At 38.2% G+C, this 20,039-nt stretch overlaps 1 protein-coding gene across 1 annotated transcript; it reads right to left on the reverse strand.

The window, feature by feature from the left end:
• Positions 1-17,662: 17,662 nt before the first annotated feature.
• LOC136773493 (uncharacterized) lies at positions 17,663-19,427 on the reverse strand. Its single transcript, XM_066727209.1, is given in 2 exon segments — positions 17,663-19,111; positions 19,113-19,427. Coding segments are annotated over 2 exon segments (1,764 nt in total).
• Between the last annotated feature and the right edge of the window lie 612 nt (positions 19,428-20,039).

Genomic DNA, 20,039 nt, shown 5'->3' on the forward strand with positions numbered 1-20,039 from the left:
AATAATAACAAATTGTATTACCATAAGATTGAATTTTTACGTGGAAACCATCCATTGCACCTATGACACGAATAAACCCAGATAATTTAAAATTTTCAATTTCAGTTTTGCTAATATCATTAGGATCAGTTGGAAATTTGATGTATTCATCATACATTTCAGCAATTATGGTTGATATTTTGTGCACGATTCTTTGTGCACTGCTCTTACTAATTCCACAAAAATCAGCTATCGAAATTAAAAACGATCCACTTGCCATGAATCTTAAAGTAACTAGTAGTTGAATAATGGGTGTAATAGTATTATTTCTGAAAATTATAAAAAGAAGCAGACATAATCAACTTGTATACAATCAAAAATTTTGATACAGTCAAATTATCACAATATAACGGCAAATGTTTACTTTGAGATATATTTGATTGTTCGAAATTCTATGCTGTACCTTGCATAGTTTAAATATATGTATTTATAAACAATATACATCTTATAAGAATTCTTTACAATGTTTAAGAAATTAAGTATTTCTAATATTTTATATTCACCTTTCTGTATTATAAACTATTAACTTATGCTCAATTTTTCCCATTAACATATTGACCATTTCTTTGGATAATCGAAATCTGATATATCTTAAAATCCACATCATCGTACAACTGAAACCAATTCATCCTATCTCTAATAATTCTGGGACGGCGATGTTGCAATTGATCAGTAGCTTCATTGTCATCATTTAATTCATTATCATTGAATAGCCAATCTACTACCATACTTATCTCCATACTGAAACATTGTAAATACATATGAAACATTATACAGCAACAACATTTCATTTTAAAATATATCATTAACTAGTCTAATCTTTAAAAACTTTGTCTTCATTTAATAAATGGAAATTAGTATCAGAATGAGTACATTCATTAACAAACAGTAATGTAACAAAATATTTTTATAATTACCTTATGTATTTTTTATATTTCTAGCTTTGTTCGGGTGTAATTTTCTTAAAAATATAAAATTATTCAAGTTTGCTTTTTTAATTAATAACAAAAATGAAGGAACAGCGGAATGCGGATTGTAGAAGCTTGAACAGAGATTATTAGCCCGATTATCAATGCTGCCAATTGTCTTTTTCAAATTTTTTGTATCTTTGAAACTAGTTGGCAGTCCTACATGGCAACTTACTAAGTTGCGTTATTGGTGAAACTCACCCTAACCATGAGCATTTCAATAATTCTAAAAACATTATTTTTATTAAATTTCTTCCGTTTATTACTAGTAATTATGAATGATACATAAAATCATTATTAAATTATTTGAATATTAATTACACAACAGTGTGTGTTTATTATCAAATCAATATATTAACCCTTTAACGCCTTAATATATGTACACATTTTGTACATAATTTTCAACGGTGTATAGAGTTAGGGATGCTGCCTTTGAGTCGATTTTTAATAAAATTAATATTTTTAATCGATATTGTATGCGTACGATTTTTTTACCAATCGATTCAAAACTTTCAAGAATCGTATCAATTCGATCTTGCTGTCGTTTGCTTTATTATATGATAAAATAGAGTTAGTAAATTTTTTATTCTTAGGCTAAAAGTGACTGGAATGACAACAATTGTGGAGGGAAGATATGGAAGAAAACAAACTGTAATTGTTATTAAGGTTATATATATTCATATTGTGCTAGCATATGCACAGATTTTCACGTGTATTTATATACAGCGTTATATATGAAAAATAAGGTATGTAGTGTTTCATGAGGTTTATTAATATTTATTTTGTAATTTTCCTATTCACTATTATTATTTCATTAATACTAGATTCGATTTAAATAAAATTAATGTGGTAAATTCCCATTGACCATTGATCCTCTCCTGATTACCAAGTTTTCTGCATTATATCATTTGCATGCATTATGCCTAAAACAAGTACACTCTAGGAAATCGAATCGTTCCGAAACGTCAATGTACTCGAATTGGCAATAAAAAATTCTAATTTTAAATATTATTAATTAAACATTTTTAAATTTGTTATCAATACATTGCTTTTATGCTTAAGATGAGAATTAGATAAATTGGGCTAGAGATAACGAAAACACTTGATATAAAGTTTAAATAAGATAAATGTGTATGGAACATCATTTTATTAAAATTCAACACATCAATATGCGAAAGGCGTATATGCTGAAAAAATCTAGAAAATTGAAAGCAGTATGCCTAAAAAACAGACGCTTCTATTTAATTAATTTATATATTTGATAGTTTATATCAAATAGAAGAGAAGCTAGAAATATCATACCAGAGTTTGCCATTGAAAGAGCCATAATGCAAAGTTAATGTTGAGAGTTAAACCTAAGAAAAAGGTAGAGAAATGAAAATATTTGGAAGTCACTTCTTGACAGTGAAAGGCTTGTAGGTGATTTTGGGCATTAAATCTTTGAAAATTAATTCAAACGGTCAATGAATATTATGATAAAGGCTCTAAAAATGTAATTATGATAACAATTTAATCATTGTTATATTTTATTAAAAATCGATTATTAAAATAATATCTTGAATTGAAGCTTACATTTCGGAACGATGAAGACGTTGGAAAATGTTTTTTTTTTTAATTGAATTAGTTAAAACTATGACTTAGTTTTAATAACTCGAGTCGTTTAAATTATCTTTACACTATTATGTTGATATTGTTATTTTTAAATACAGTTTATGTAATTATTATTGTTTGTATTTTGAATTGATTTCGAATTGGTACGTTAATAAATTAATAGAATATATATATTTTCTTTCATACTTCATATTAAACAATATCATATACTTGTAGATACTTTAATTTCATTTTCCACGAATCGTTTTATAAACGATAATAAGCTCATGTAGAGAAGCTTAAATTCAATCTTTGCCTTACAAGGATAACAAAGAACTTGCTGGGAGCTTTCAATAAATTGGCGACCTATTTATCCGATTTGATTGTTCAATCCTTGAATTCATGTAGCTATAGGGTGGAACGTTAACGCCGCACTTCTTTTAAACGGGTTACTCCTGAGACTTTTCTAAGGAAAACGCTGTTGGCCGTTTTAAAATCTAGCCACTGGTTAAGGAGATATTAAAGATTAAATTTTGTATGCAATTATTGATTTTACATATGATTGCAGTAGTATTGGTATGTATGTACGTATGGCAAGTGCAAGTATCAGAGAGAAGGTGCTGCTATGACGTTTCACTCTCCCTTTTATTGATTATTTTGGAATCGTTGAGAAGTTGCTGCCGGTTAGCTGTTTTCTATTTTTATTGATTAGCGGGAAATTTTAAGATTTAATTCGCGTTCTCGCGCAGAAACTAACGCGTACGCGCAATTTACCTACGGAGAATCTTAGTTAAATGTTATTGCATGTGTGCATCCCCATAAAATTTAAGTTCCGATGCCAAATAATTAAGGGGCAAATCGAGATAATGCAAATTAAATTCTATGAGGATTGAATACTTTAAACCAAGACTATGCTCCAGTCAATGAGCGCTCAGTTGTGCATATCTGTCGATCATCGACTGCAAGCGAGAAAAAGAAGCTATAGCCGAATATTCGCGTCGTTGACGGTTAGCCTAATAAATGAAAAGATTGCGTAATCAAATGTTTATTTACCTGATTTTATGGAGCAACTTCAAGGATGGGCAGCATTGTAGATGTACTCCATATGGCCACCTTCAGCATCGATGCACGCCCTTGCTCTTCGGAGAAGATTTGCTTGGACAGTGGCTACTATCTCAGGTGTGATCTCCGTGATAGCCACATCCAATCGCGCTGCTACTTCTTCCTGATCCCGCATTAGATGTCTTCCCGTGTAGACCTTTTCTTTCAAGGCCCCCAAAAGAAGAAATCTAATGGATTCAGATCAGGAGATCTAGCAGGCCAAGGGATGGGACCACCACGGCCGATCCATTTGCCGGGAAACTTGCAGTGCAGCACGCCTTTCGCAGTGGCCGCGTTATGCGGAGCTGCTCCGTCGTGCTGGAATCACATTTTCTGCCGAATTTCTAGAGGAACATCTTCCAGAAGGTCTGGAAGCTGATTCTCTAGAAATTCGGCATAAATGTCTCCCGTCTATCGAGATGGTAGGATGCACGGTCCAATCTGTAAACATTTCACAATGAACTTTAGTTGCAAGCATTATTTGCATTTAAGAAACGTGAATAAGTGTTAGAAACTTACCAAATATTTCCCGACGATGCCTGCCCAGAGATTTACCGATCATTTGTATTGAGATTTCTGTTCTCTTATTACATGTGGGTTACTCTCAGCCCAATGATGGTCGTTTCGCACGTTTATAACACCATTTTTATCAAACATGCTTTCGTCAGAGAATAATATACAATTTATGAAATCGTTATCCTCTCCATGTTTTGCGAGAAGCCAGCGGCAAAATTGCAAGCGGTACCCATAATCTCTGGGCAACAATTCCTGTACAATCGTGTACTTGTAGGGGTGCATCGATTCACCATGGAGCACTCGCAGCACCGTGGTGTGATTGGTTCCGAGGACCCTGGCTGCCGCTCGTGTGCTGGTCCGCGGCCTCTCCCGGATCTCGCGCAGCACTCTTTCCTCGAAGGCAGGAACGCGTGTTGTTTTCTGCCTGCCGTTGTCATTATATTTTGGCGCCAAACTGCCCGTGTCCCTTAAGCGCTGCACAACCGTCTTGATGACATTTTTGTCCGGGTGTCGCCGATTGGGGAACTTTTCCGCGTACACCCTCGCGGCCTCGGTAGCCGAAGCATTATTCTGCCAGTATAACTGGAGCCTATCACAGTATTCGTTATTGCTCTAACTAATTTTTCACTGCATTTAGGGTTAAAAAACGGAGAAAACGATGCACACTTATGTCGACAAACTGGTAATAGTTTTTTCAGTTGCTAATAACAACCCATATCGGTGCGAAAGTAGCCCTTGCTATAAAAAAAGGGGGTGGTTGTTATTAGCAACTGAAAAAACTATTACCAGTTTGTCGACATAAGTGTGCATCGTTTTCTCCGTTTTTTAACCCTAAATGCAGTGAAAAATTAGTTAGAGCAATAACGAATACTGTGATAGGCTCCAGTTATACTGGCAGAATAATGCTTCGGCTACCGAGGCCGCGAGGGTGTACGCGGAAAAGTTCCCCAATCGGCGACACCCGGACAAAAATGTCATCAAGACGGTTATGCAGCGCTTAAGGGACACGGGCAGTTTGGCGCCAAAATATAATGACAACGGCAGGCAGAAAACAACACGCGTTCCTGCCTTCGAGGAAAGAGTGCTGCGCGAGATCCGGGAGAGGCCGCGGACCAGCACACGAGCGGCAGCCAGGGTCCTCGGAACCAATCACACCACGGTGCTGCGAGTGCTCCATGGTGAATCGATGCACCCCTACAAGTACACGATTGTACAGGAATTGTTGCCCAGAGATTATGGGTACCGCTTGCAATTTTGCCGCTGGCTTCTCGCAAAACATGGAGAGGATAACGATTTCATAAATTGTATATTATTCTCTGACGAAAGCATGTTTGATAAAAATGGTGTTATAAACGTGCGAAACGACCATCATTGGGCTGAGAGTAACCCACATGTAATAAGAGAACAGAAATCTCAATACAAATGATCGGTAAATCTCTGGGCAGGCATCGTCGGGAAATATTTGGTAAGTTTCTAACACTTATTCACGTTTCTTAAATGCAAATAATGCTTGCAACTAAAGTTCATTGTGAAATGTTTACAGATTGGACCGTGCATCCTACCATCTCGATAGACGGGAGACATTTATGCCGAATTTCTAGAGAATCAGCTTCCAGACCTTCTGGAAGATGTTCCTCTAGAAATTCGGCAGAAAATGTGATTCCAGCACGACGGAGCAGCTCCGCATAACGCGGCCACTAAGAAAGGCGTGCTGCACTGCAAGTTTCCCGGCAAATGGATCGGCCGTGGTGGTCCCATCCCTTGGCCTGCTAGATCTCCTGATCTGAATCCATTAGATTTCTTCTTTTGGGGGCCTTGAAAGAAAAGGTCTACACGGGAAGACATCTAATGCGGGATCAGGAAGAAGTAGCAGCGCGATTGGATGTGGCTATCACGGAGATCACACCTGAGATAGTAGCCACTGTCCAAGCAAATCTTCTCCGAAGAGCAAGGGCGTGCATCGATGCTGAAGGTGGCCATATGGAGCACAACTACAATGCTGCCCATCCTTGTAGTTGCTCCATAAAATCAGGTAAATAAACATTTGATTACGCAATCTTTTCATTTATTAGGCTAACCGTCAACGACGCGAATATTCGGCTATAGCTTCTTTTTCTCGCTTGCAGTCAATGATCGACAGATATGCACAACTGAGCGCTCATTGACTGGAGCATAGTCTTGGTTTAAAGTATTCAATCCTCATAGAATTTAATTTGCATTATCTCGATGTGCCCCTTAATTATTTGGCATCGGAACTTAAATTTTATGGGGATGCACACATGCAATAACATTTAACTAAGATTCTCCGTAGGTAAATTGCGCGTACGCGTTAGTTTCTGCGCGAGAACGCGAATTAAATCTTAAAATTTTCCGCTAATCAATAAAAATAGAAAACAGCTAACCGGCAGCAACTTCTCAACGATTCCGAAAAAATCAATAAAAGGGAGAGTGAAACGTCATAGCAGCACCTTCTCTCTGATACTTGCACTTGCCATACGTACATACCAATACTACTGCAATCATATGTAAAATCAATAATTGCATACAAAATTTAATCTTTAATATCTCCTTAACCAGTGGCTAGATTTTAAAATGGCCAACGGCGTTTTCCTTAGAAAAGTCTCAGGAATAACCCGTTTAAAGGAAGTGCGGCGTTAACGTTCCATCCATAATATTTTTCTTATTTACTTGTTCGGAATTCTTACCAATATTACAAATGACGTGCTCCACTTGAGAGTCAAAACGTTCCTAATATGGATTGATGTGAGAATTATTAAATATTGCAAGTGTTATAGATCTTTCATGGAACGCGGCGATATAACAAAAATTTATAGTAAATTTATAACAATTTTCTAGTAATAATTATTAAATTGTTCATTTATATTGTTGTGGTTCAATCGCTGATTCACGACAAACTCGAAATTCTTTTGTATAATAAAGTTTATTGACGTTTGATTTACAATGTTTCTTCTTTATACAAATTGATAACCAGAGCTATGAGCTAGATAATTATAGTTTTAAGAGACAAAGGATTGCCTGGATAAGTTTAAGAAATAAGAGGACTGAAGGTCCTAGGAGACTCGACCTGCTCCTTCTAGCTTTTGACTCGAACTGATTTTTGGGGCTGCACGTTTGGGGCTCCTACCCTCAAAGTGCAGCGTCAAACATTACCTTATATGGTAACATTTGCGGGTCCCAATGGTCAAATGCGTCATTGTTCTAGAACATTCGACTGCCGTCGAAGTGCATTTTGCCACGTGTCGGGACTTAGCCTTGGCGACTGTGTGAACGAGCTGCGTCTGGCGCTTCGTATTACATTTAGGAATTTGTCGCTTTTAGGAGTATCTCTCCTTTACAATGAGGCTATTGATATTTTAATATAATCATGATAGATTTAGAGTTATTAATTATATCTTTAAATGATAATAATATTAATAATATTAATTATATAGTGCTTATAATAGCAATGAGTTATGTATGTTTATTCTATGTACATAACACCCCTCCCCCCCTGGAAAAAGAGGGTAGGTGGTTAATAATCGGGTTCGTATTGAATGTTTGCCGCTTGCTCAGGTGTGACGATAATCATGTGCGTCGGGACAACGTTGTCTGTTGCTGGGGCGGCGACGTCATCTGTTACGATGGCATTGGATGCCAATGCCTGTATTGACCTGAGTCTTGGCTTAGGTTTTGGTCTTCTGTGAAGATATCGCCAGATTATGTAAATGGTTAATCCTATGATGATTAACGTTGTAGTAGAATATGAGATGGCCATATGTTGATAGGTGTGGTGTTGTCCTAGGTTTTCGTTTTGTACATCCTTTTTCAGCTGTTTTAGCTGGATGCTGAGCGTGTTGAGGTCGTTGGCCTTGTTCAAGATGTTATGCAGCCTGGGAATTTTGGTTGTGTTGATTGCTGCTACGTAGTTTTCAGGATCTATGGCTCTCAAAGAGAAATTATAGTGCGGGATATAGTTCTTATGTTTGTTGGGCTTGGAGGTTTGTACGGGTTCCAAAACAAAATCAGTAGCTGTTAGGATACAATTTTTATATAAATTAATTACTCCGGAGCCCATTAATTCTATATTATAAGTAGGTTTTTGTTTGCAGATTACTTCTACAATTTCTAATCGCGGTGTGGAGTATATCCACGAAGCTTGGTTTTTCATGGGAATTAGCATCGGTTGCACTAAATGTATAAGTTTATGCTCGCACGTATTTATATCTATGTATTTTAAGTATAATGCAATTTCGCAGGGATTAATTGTCTTTATTTTGTTGGATGGTTTATCCGTTGGACAGAAATAATTATCTTTTATCGTGTAACATTTTCGTAGTTCGTCTTCGGTATATTCTGTGTATCGCTCAGCGATGCTATCTATCGCTATGTAATCTTTTCTTAAATCTATTATGGAGTGTAATGTTGTAGAATTCTGAATAGGGATTGGGATTGGATATATTTGTAAAAGATCGAATTCTTTGGGTGTTATTAGAGGTATATGGAGTACTACAATTAGTTTGTTTGTTTTGGTATAAATTGTGGGTTGCATTAGTTTGGAAATTAAATGGATGTTTAGTGTTTCTAATGGAAAAGGGAATTGCGTGCCAGGAGGGATGTGAGGAATCGCATCTTTAAGGTATTCGATAATTTTTGTGTATCGAATAATGTTCGGGTTTATTATTCCTTGGCTCGCCATTATCACGAAATTTAATAAGTGATCTGTGTCTATCATTAATTCTTCGGATGTAAGATTAATGTTATATAGAGCTTCTCGCTCGTCCGCTTGGGCTTCTAGATCACGTGCTGCTTTCATCAGCATTTTTTCGTTCGCATCTATTTTTTGTATCGTGTTATTATAGGTTTCTATGGTTTGGTCGATAATTTGTATTTGTTTTAGGAGTGCTAATCTGTTGGTTTCTACTGTTTGATCTAAATTTTGTAGATGTTTATTTATTTCTTCTTCGTCGTTACTGTCCATTATTCCGAATAAAATTTTTCCGATTGACCCTACTCCGTTTGCTAGTCCTCGTCTGTTTCTTTCTTGATGTAGCGTTACTTCATCTATTTCGTCTAGGATTTTTTCGGTTGTCTCTAATTTGTAGACGGTATCAATGACGGAGTGTTTACAGATTTTTTTCCTTCTTGTGTGGAGCAAAGGGCGTGGTCGTATAGGAATTTGTTTAGTTGCGCGAGTCTTTGGCGGTATTCTACTATGTCGGTAGTTATCACTAATTTCCATTTCTCTTTATAAAAATTGACCGTGCCGAATTTTTCATAGAATAGTCCCGGTTGACCTTTGATGGGAATATTTTGGACTTGCTGGGAGCTTCTGTGGATCGTTATGACCATAAGGGTCAGCATGCACCTATAATAAAGGGTATGTTTGGTTAATTTTAGAATTTTAATATGTAAAATTTAAACAAACTTTATTTCTACATGGGAGTTATTTTAGTCGGTCGCGAAGGTGCGTCTAGTTTGTAGACATTGGGTCAGCGTTTTTGCGTGAATTTGCGTGAAGTGGGGAATGCACTATATATTAGTGGTTCCCGTGCGGGGAATTTCATTTCGTCTTGATTCGACCGAAAAGCTTCAAAGTTTCCCAGAGTTTACTGTGCAATGGCTGTCCAAGTGTACAAACGGAAAGACATGTACGACCGTGGAGAGATTGACGGCCAGGGGCGTCGCCTTTTCTTAAGGCTGGATAATGGTGAGTGTCTCTCTCTCTTTTTTTTTTTTTTGTTTTTGTTTCTAATTAATTTTAATTTCGTTGTTTCTATCCCTTTTCTTTTGTTTATTTAGTCATAATTTTCAACGTGGGTGCGGTGCAGTTCCGGAGGATGTGCCGAAAGTCGGACCGCATCCAGAGGCATCACGAGTGGGATTATGACTGCCTGGAGGACAGCTTCTGGGTCGTCTTCGACTTGTTTGGAATAAGGTGGCTCCAGTACACCGGGGTGGAGCCCTACCGTGGTTGGGGGTATCCCAACCAGCAGGTTGAAGGGTGGACGGGTCCGCCGTTGGAGGAGAAGGACGTCCTCCGTTACCACGGTTTAATTTAGTTTAAAAAAAAATTTGTATTAAAAATAAAATAAATGTTTATGTATTTTAAAAAAAAAAATTGTTGTAACAATTGTGAGTGGAGGCGTGGTGATTCTTTTGGTTTTGAATAAATTCCAATTTATTTAAAATGTGTTCGTCTAATTTTTATTTCTAGTACCTTTTCTCGCTAGTTAGGTTAAAAGATAGGTAAAGTGAGAAGGAAGGAGAGTAGAAAATTAATAATAGTAATAATATGAAAGGGGAAAAATTATAAAAATACCGTAGAAATGAGAATTATATACATATAAATATATATATATTTTTTTTTTTTTTGCTTGAAGGAATTAAGTTTAGATTTGTAATTATAATAAAAAGTATTTTAGGGTTGATTATTCATAAAAATTATTATTATGGTTAGATAATTCTAGTGGTAGTAGCATATAGAATTGATTTTAATTTTAATAGTAATTATAAGAGTAAATTGTAGTAGGAAATTGATTAGGGTGATGGGAAAAAGAGTTAAGAGAGGATAGTGTATGTGAGTGTATGAGTCGGTAACTATACGTGATACGGCTTTAGCCTATTGACGTGGGTTACGATTTTCTTCTTACCTACTGCTAACTCATAATTTAACTCGCTTAGTTTTGCGGTTATGGTATAGGGACCGTCGTATAGGGGTTCCAGTTTCTTTGGTCTTCCAGCGCGAATCATTTCTCGCTTTAACAATACTTGGTCTCCTACTTCGTAATTTGATTCTTGAGTATTGTGATCATAATAGATCTTCGATTTTTCCTTTTCCCGTATTAATTGGTCCTTCATGACGTTACCTGTTGAGCGAATTCTTTCGCGAAGCTCGTTATAATAATCTTCAAATGTATACGTAGGTTGCGGCGGATATTTGAGCGTGGTCGGTAATTCAACCTCGCGTCCGAATAGCAGTGAAAAAGGCGTTCGGCCTGTAGCTGTGTGTGGCGTAGTGTTATAGGTGAACATGGCGTAGGGTAACCATTCGTCCCAGTTATCTAAATCTTCGTTGACAAAGTTTTTTAAGTACGACGCCAATGTTCGGTGCGACCTTTCTAGCGCACCATTCGACTGTGGGTGGTATGCCGTGGTCTGTATTTTGTCAATTTTTAATAGCTTACAGACGTCCTTAAAGAGGTTACTTAGAAAGTTAGTGCCCTGGTCAGTTAAAACCTTTTGGGGTAGCCCGTAAGAAAAAATGATCCTTTCAACGAATAGTCGTGCCACAGTAGAGGCTGACTGGTCTGGAATTGGTAGGGCTATGCTGTACCTTGTGAAAAGGTCTTGGAAGGTTAAGGCGTACTTATTTCCTTGTTTGGTCGCAGGGTATGGTCCTATTATATCTAGGGCGACCTTTTCGAAGGGTTCTACTGGCGTGTCTGTTATCTGCATTGGTGCACGTTTCACGTTGCCTGTTTTATTGCGCTGGCACTTGTCACATTTTTTGATGTATTCTTCAATGTCCTTTTTCATATTTGGCCAAACGTGTCTAATTTCAATTCTTTGCAGAGTTCTATTTACGCCTTCATGTCCTCCGAAGGGAGTATCGTGATACTCGTAAAGGATTTGGTTTATCATTGCGGGAGTATAGGTTGATGACTTCTCATCAGCTGTTTTTTCCTCGGCGTCGGAGTTAGCTGAGGTTGCATCTTCGTCTGAGTCGGTTGGCCTTGGGGCGGCTTGCCGTGCTCTTGAGCGCGTGGTCACGTATATACGACTTAGCGCATCTGCGTTTGTATTCTGAGTACCTGGTTTGTATCTAATTTCGTAATCGTACTCGGCTAGCTTTAATCTCCAACGCATCAATCTGGAGCCTGGGTTTTCTACATTGAAAAGCCAAGTAAGTGGTTGATGATCGGTGATGATGGTAAATCTAGTACCATATAAGTAAGGTCGAAAATTTTGTACAGCCCAAACTATAGCTGCTAATTCTTTTTCCGTGGTGCTGTAATTTACTTCGGCCTTGTTAAGCGTTCTGCTGGCGTAAGCAACGGGGAGGTCTTTGCCTACCTCGCCTTGCGATAACACGGCTCCTATTGCTTTATTGGAGGCGTCCGTGGTCAGAATGAAGGGAAGATGAAAGTCTGGATACTGTAAAAGTGGTGCAGTAGTCAATCTTTCCTTTAGATTTTCAAATGATGATTGTTCTAGGGAGGTCCAGTTGAACTTCACTCCTTTCTTTAATAGGTTCGTCATGGGTTTCGACAGGTCAGCAAAATGGTCAATGAACCTTCGGTAATAGCCTGCTAGGCCTAAAAAGGATTGTACGTCCTTTACGCTCTTGGGTGCTGGAAAATTTTTTACAGCGTCTATTTTAGTTGGGTCTGGAGAGATGCCTTTGTCCGTAATTATATGACCCAGGTAGCAAGTTTCCTTGCGAAGGAAACGGCATTTTTCCGGTTGCAGCTTTAGAGTATTTTCACGCAATCGAATGAACACTTGTTTTAGTCTTTTATTGTGCTCTATTAGAGTAGGGGCGTGAATTACTATGTCGTCAAGGTAAACGAAACATTGGATCCCTTGGAGTCCGGATAATACGGTGTTCATTAAACGTTGAAACGTAGCTGGCGCGTTTTTCAATCCAAAAGGCATGCGGTTGTACTCGTAGTGCCCTAGGGGTGTGGAGAAGGCTGTTTTTTCCTTGTCTTCTTCAGCCATGCCTATCTGGTAAAATCCAGAGGCTAGGTCAAGGGTGGTGAAATATTTCGAGTGGCCTAGTTGGTCCAATATTTCGGTGATGTTTGGCAATGGATAGGCATCACCTATAGTAGCTTCGTTTAGCTTGCGAAAATCTACGACGATGCGCATTTTTATATTTCCTTGTGCATCGGGTTTCTTGGGTACCACGAGCAGTGGCGCGTTCCACTGGCTTCGGCTCGGCCGTACTATTCCGTCAGCTTCTAGCTGAGAAATTTGTTTATCAATTTCCTGTTTATGCTTTTCAGGTAACCTATAGGGTTTCTTGAAGATAGGCTTGGTATTTTCTACCAAGGTAATAGTGTGTTTTACCGCTTCAGTGGTGAGGAGTTTGTCACCTTCTAAGTGAAATATATCATTGTATTCCTCACAGATTTCTGTTAGAGTGCGCAATTCTTCCCGATTTAAATGATTTAGTTCTAATTGAGACTTTAGCCGGGCGAGTCGATCGCTGGCGCAATTATTTACAGCGTATACTGTTATGGGTACAGAAGGGTCGTTGCCCTGAGTCGGTGGACTCGGAATATCTTCTAACACAACTGTAGGCAAGGGTATCTCTAGTTCTCTCTCCGTGATGTTCAAGATGCTGACGCAGCAGGTAGAGTTGGTTGGCCTAGTGGCACAGTTACCTATATACACTCCAGGTAGTATTTGGTGTCCGTTTACAATGCCGTCTTGTTTACTATCTGTTAACGCGGCTACTAATGTTTGGGATCTCGGTTTTAGTGATACCGTGCGTGATACTACTTGTTTCATTGGCCAGGTGTGTCCCAGCATCGTCAAGGACACGTCCTTTTCATAATGGAAACTGTTTCTTTTCCAGAAATCCATACCGATTAGTCCGTCGGCTATTAGCGAAAAGGTGTCTGGTACTATTTGAAATTTATGGGCTATAGTGTATTTTCCGACTTTTACGTGTAGGTAAACTGATCCAAGCGTCTTTACAGGTGTTCCACTTATTCCTGTTAGCGTAATCGGGGTTTTGTCAGCTATCGTTTCCTTGCGCAGGACTTTTATTTTAATTATGGAGACATCGGCTCCAGTATCGAAGAGTAAGGTTGCTGGTCGTATGAATTCAGCGGCTTGTACTTCGATCAGATTTTTTATGGGAGTACATAATACCATATTAGCGGTTAAATTTCCTACAGGTGTTGGTCGATTCAGGTTTTCGTTAATTGGTTGCTCTGAATTATTTGCATTCTGCTGAGCTTCTCTTTCTCGCTTTGCTTTTAATGTGCGGCACTCTTGGACGGTGTGTCCTGGTTTTTTGCAATAATTGCAAGAGGTGGATACTTTGTTAACGGAAGATGAGTGACTCTGAGTCCGTTTTGCGTTGCTAAGTCGCGCGTAGCACTTTTCGGCTACATGTCCTTTCCTATCGCAGCGTTTGCAATGGAGGTGCGAGTTATTCCGTTGTCCGGAGGATCGTTGTTGTCCTTGGTTATCGCGTCTGCCATGGGTCGAGCCCTGTTGAGTTCTGTACTCTTCGTCGGAGCGAGTCAAGGATTCACGATCGATTGCGATAGCAATTGATTCTCTTAGAGTTGCACGTTCACAAGATGCTACCATAACTTGGAGTTTAAAATTCAATCCTTTTATGAATTGATGTTTCGCTTGTTGCGTTAACAATTCTTCTATGGCTTCGTTTTTAGCCGGGTCATTTGCTGGCGTGATGCATCTTTCTTTCAAACCTGATAATATGTCTTCTAGTCGAGAAGCATAGGATCGTACCGATTCATCTTTTCCTTGTCGGCATCGATTTAAACTATTTTGAAGGGTCGCGGTAGACCGTCGGGGTTTGAATGCTTCTTCTAATTCTCGTATTAGTTGCTCGATATTTTCGATTACTTTGTGCTTAGTTTCGGTGTAAGCTTTGCCTCTTAGTATAGTGAATCTAACCTGCCGTAGAAATTCGTCTCTATCTAACGGGTGTAGATTTTGGTTTGCCATAATTATGGAATTCACAAACGGTTCTAGCTCGTCTGGGTCTCCTTTATACTTTGGAATTCTTCCAAGAGTTACGTGTAGGGAAGCATATCCGTGGTGAGGTTCTTCTTCTTCCTCATCGTCTAGATCTGGCACGTATCGAGGTCTTTCGCATGGAGTCACATACGATGTTCTTTGTGTCGGTCTTGCCGTGGAGGTCCTCGAGGGGAACCTATTAAAATTTTGTCGTAACCTGGAGAGTTCGTCTCTCAGTCTCGCGTTTTCTTCTTCCATTATGCTAATATCGCGGGGCCTTATGCTGTGGTGTAATCTTCTAATTTCAGCATCTATGGCGCTAGGAGGTACGCTTTCGTCAAGTGGAATCGTGTTTGTTGGTGCGTCTTCTATTCTGATAGGGGGACGTTCCGCGGTGTAACTATGGTCTAAATCTGGGGCGTCGTTATTCGCGTTGCCACGGTGAGCCATAGTTAGTCTATTCCGTCTTCGCGTATTTACGTTTCGAAATGGGGTTCCTTCGTCGGTTTCCCTAAGAGTACGCAAAGTTCTATTCCCTAATTGAGAGATGCAACTGTCTATCTCTCGGGAGATTGAAACACGATTTGGTCGAGGTACACTATGTGTCGCGGGAGTTAAGCTGGGTTCAGATTGAGTTCGGTCTAAATTATCGGGATTACGGTACATGGAAGAAATTTAGTACTACGAACGCTATGGGCTCGCGGTTACAAAGTTCACAATTAAAATTGCTACTGATATGATTGGTACCGTACTCACCAAAAGCTCATTTTCACTGGTTGGCTGGCTGCAAGTTCTGCTGGTTTCCAGTCGTTGATTTCTTGTAGTCGTGAGGTAGTATGCGGGGTGAACCTCGAAGTTGTGGGTTTGTCGCTCCGTTGCTGAGAAAGGCGAAGTTGGCGGATGTCTCGTTGAGTATCGATGATCGTCCACGTCGGTTCGTCCTTGTAGAGGTTGGTCGATCGAAGAAATAGAATTTTCTTGATTTTCCTTGGGATGAAGATTTATGTAGGTTTGATCTTCACCAGTCTCTTCGGATCCCACCGCTGCCACCAGTTTGTTGTGGTTCAATCGCTGATTCACGACAAACTCGAAATTCTTTTGTATAATAAAGTTTATTGACGTTTGATTTACAATGTTTCTTCTTTATACAAATTGATAACCAGAGCTATGAGCTAGATAATTATAGTTTTAAGAGACAAAGGATTGCCTGGATAAGTTTAAGAAATAAGAGGACTGAAGGTCCTAGGAGACTCGACCTGCTCCTTCTAGCTTTTGACTCGAACTGATTTTTGGGGCTGCACGTTTGGGGCTCCTACCCTCAAAGTGCAGCGTCAAACATTACCTTATATGGTAACATTTGCGGGTCCCAATGGTCAAATGCGTCATTGTTCTAGAACATTCGACTGCCGTCGAAGTGCATTTTGCCACGTGTCGGGACTTAGCCTTGGCGACTGTGTGAACGAGCTGCGTCTGGCGCTTCGTATTACATTTAGGAATTTGTCGCTTTTAGGAGTATCTCTCCTTTACAATGAGGCTATTGATATTTTAATATAATCATGATAGATTTAGAGTTATTAATTATATCTTTAAATGATAATAATATTAATAATATTAATTATATAGTGCTTATAATAGCAATGAGTTATGTATGTTTATTCTATGTACATAACAATATTTTATGAAAATTATATACAGTAGGCAATATATACAGCAGTGATATTTTAATGATCGTGAACATATTAAAGTTCATAACGATATGAATTAATGGCGTCTTATTAAATTACTTATTGGAGTCTGGCTTTGACGGAGAGCTTAATCCATTCACAAAAGAACGATTTAGTAAATAAATAATTTCCTTGTGATAGATAAAGACATTTAATTTTAATTCGCATATTCCTGTATGATTATAAATTTTTTCGATGAATAACATGTAATGGAATGTAATTAAAACGTATATAAACAAAACTAATAACGGTATGTGTACTAGCGTTAGTACACTCCGGGAAATATATTCTGTCCAACATATCAATAAATGTTTTAAAGGACCTTCTCAAGCTGAGAAGGCTTCCCCCACCAAGCGGCCTACATATACTAGCATTGAGCTTACGGTAATAAACTGCAGGCCATAAGGGGTTAGGTGCAGTCACGCTTGTGAAAAAACGCCTTATTTCATGACGGTTGCTTTTGAAGTTCATAATTCTTTAATAATTTTAAAATGAAGTACATAAAAGATTGGTATTTTAAGAAAAAATATTGAGTCGTAATGTTAAAAAATATTTATTTTTGTGGCGTCAGAATGTGATGATCCGGATGACCGCTACAAAAACGGGTTTTGCGGTGAGCACGATATCTCAGGACTCGATCATCTGCGGATCAAAATTCGAAAAGATTATGAAAGTAGAGTATTTTTTCTCAGCCTTAATCGAAGGATTTTTAAAAATAATAAATAGCAACAAAATGGCGGACTCTTAAACATGACGATAGGATTTTCAATGAAAAAAACTGTATATATTTTGAGCTCCACAAAAAAGTATTGAAGATATTATGAAATCCTTCGATTAAGGCCGAGATTTTTACCTCTAAAAGGTACCTTTAAAGTCGGGAAGCTATACGTTGAGCGGTTTTCGAGCAATCTTACTCACCGTTTTGAAAAATGGTGTTTCGAGAACTTCGCGTTTAAAGTTTGGAATTATGATTTTTTTATGATAACTTACTTTTTTTCCTATTTAAACGGTGTCATCCACTCCAGGCCCATACAGTACTCCTTCCACAGACATTGCCGCTTCCAAATCTTCTGCTTGCTGCTGTCGGCGAAGTATTCTTGCTTCACGCGTGCTCTCTTCTGCGCGTTGGTTACTTAGCGCGATACGCTCATTTTCCTCTTTTTGCGCATAATAATGAGCGTTTACTCCGCAAGTGATTCCAATAGAGTTCATAATAACTAAAAGCCCGTTCATACCTTCATTAAACAATGTCATGCCAACAAATGCTGCAATCTCAACAATAACTGAGCTGGAAGTTATCGTTTTGGGAGCTATTTTCCATATCAAGTTATTCAAACTTTCGTTATTTTTTTGTGTAAAGCCTCCAATGCATCTTTGTAGCAATTCGGTTTTACTAAGGTCATCATATATAGGCCTAATAGCTTCTAATACATCTGCTGGTAATGATGTGTAACTCTGCTGGTACGAGTCAAGCTCATTACTTGCTTTTGCGCGTTGATATTCACACCATGAATCCGCTCTTTTTGGGTATTTGCTATGCTGCTCTTCTTGATTCTTAGCAATTGAACTGTAGTGATAAAATGTAGCCCAAATCGCGTCTTTCATTCCATCAAGTGAGTTGCAATTTCTGCGTATAGCTAAGCCATAATAAACACTTAGTTTATCAATCATTTTCCCTGTAAGTTTGCCTTTACCACCGAGTCCTTTATTCCTTTTCTTACAGTCTCTTAGCCGACTGCCCATTCGTTTCTGCACATGACCGACGCATTCTTTTTTAATTATTGCAGTTTCGCCATAAGGAGCTGCATCAACAATGCCTTTGTATGTTTTAGAATCGCCGTCTCCAATATAGTTGACATACTTAACATTATATTTTTCTTGCGATTGTTTGAACATTTCCACAATTCCATCAACTTCCATTTTTCCTGCCGATCCTTCGTGGTTTGCTAAGCATGAAATTTTGTGTTCGTCGTACCATTCTTCGTACATCTGAGTATCCAACTTAGATTTGCAAAATTCACATTGCTTGCAATAACCGCTTTTAACAATGATGTCAACCACTTTACCAGAATAATGACCAATCAATGAGAATACCCCATATAAAGAAGTGTACCCGCGTTTTTGCCAGGTTCCATCTCCAGATACAGTCAATTCTGTCGTATTTTCAAGATTTTCAGCTTTGCAAGTTTCTTTAACTTCTTCTATCACGGCATTTTTCATAAATATTTCACTGACTGTCGCACAGGAATCACGAATTGCTTTTAATAAAATTTGATAAGTATTTTTATCCAGAAACTGCGGAAAATCCATTAAACCGCAAAATTTCTGTAGGCCTTTATATCCAACGCCTAATGTTCTCATAACAAAGATGATACGCCTGTTTATTTCATAAGAATGACCTACGAATGGACATGAAGGAATGTATTGTGAAGGGCAATTGTCACATAAAACAAACGACTTTGAAGCCAAGACCGCGTGTACTTGCTGTTTGAAATTTTATATTTCCGTCGCACGTTTTACACTTCACAACACTCGAAATTGCTGAAAATACAACGAAGAAATTTAAAATTCTGTATTCCATGCTATGGTCCATGGGCGCAGCAACATCTTCTTGACGTTTCAATTTTTTGGCTGAAGCACTTGAAGCCGTTTCATCGCGCTCGGCCGTTTTTGGATTGAAAACGTTCTTTCGTTTTCTTGGCCGAGATTTTTGGCCTTCACCTGACTCTCGTCTTTCCCTACTTATTTTTCGACTATTGTATGGCATTATAAGTTTTTAAATGGAGACAAATCTTCGCAAGAGATGTTTTACCGCTAAGCGCTACTTGGCAAACAAGGATCGTTACAGAAACGATTTGAAATATTATTAATCAAGATTTCATTTCAGCTTGCTCTTTGTCACCTGTACAGATGTTTACCTCTACCTTTTAGTTAGTTACTTGAAAATCAAAACAAGTACAAACAGCTCAGTCGACCCGGGGCACCGGGTCACCGGGCAACTTACATCAAACCGGGACGTATAAACGCCGTTGCCGCACTTTACCAATCATGCTATAAAATAGTCAATTTTATCCGGAATGGCATAAAAATTTCAGGAAATATTCTTAAGAGTTACTACTATAAGAAAATGTAAAAATCGAAAAATCGATTTTTTCAAAATTTCTGACTGCACCTAACCCCATAAATAAAAGCAAATCAATTATACCTGCTACTTCAAATGTTAATACAAATCTTAAAAATTTATATTATTAATTAAACATTTTTTAAATTATTATTAAAGTATTGCTTCCATTATTATGATGAAAATGAGCCTAAACACGGCATAAATCGGATCATTATTTCTATATTAATCATTCTTTACATTTTTAATGATAAAAAA

The sequence above is a fragment of the Prorops nasuta genome, unplaced genomic scaffold, assembly GCF_024137725.1.
Source record: "Prorops nasuta isolate Cenicafe-Biocafe unplaced genomic scaffold, Cenicafe_Pnas_1.2 PNAS00005, whole genome shotgun sequence".
NCBI lineage: Eukaryota > Metazoa > Arthropoda > Insecta > Hymenoptera > Bethylidae > Prorops > Prorops nasuta.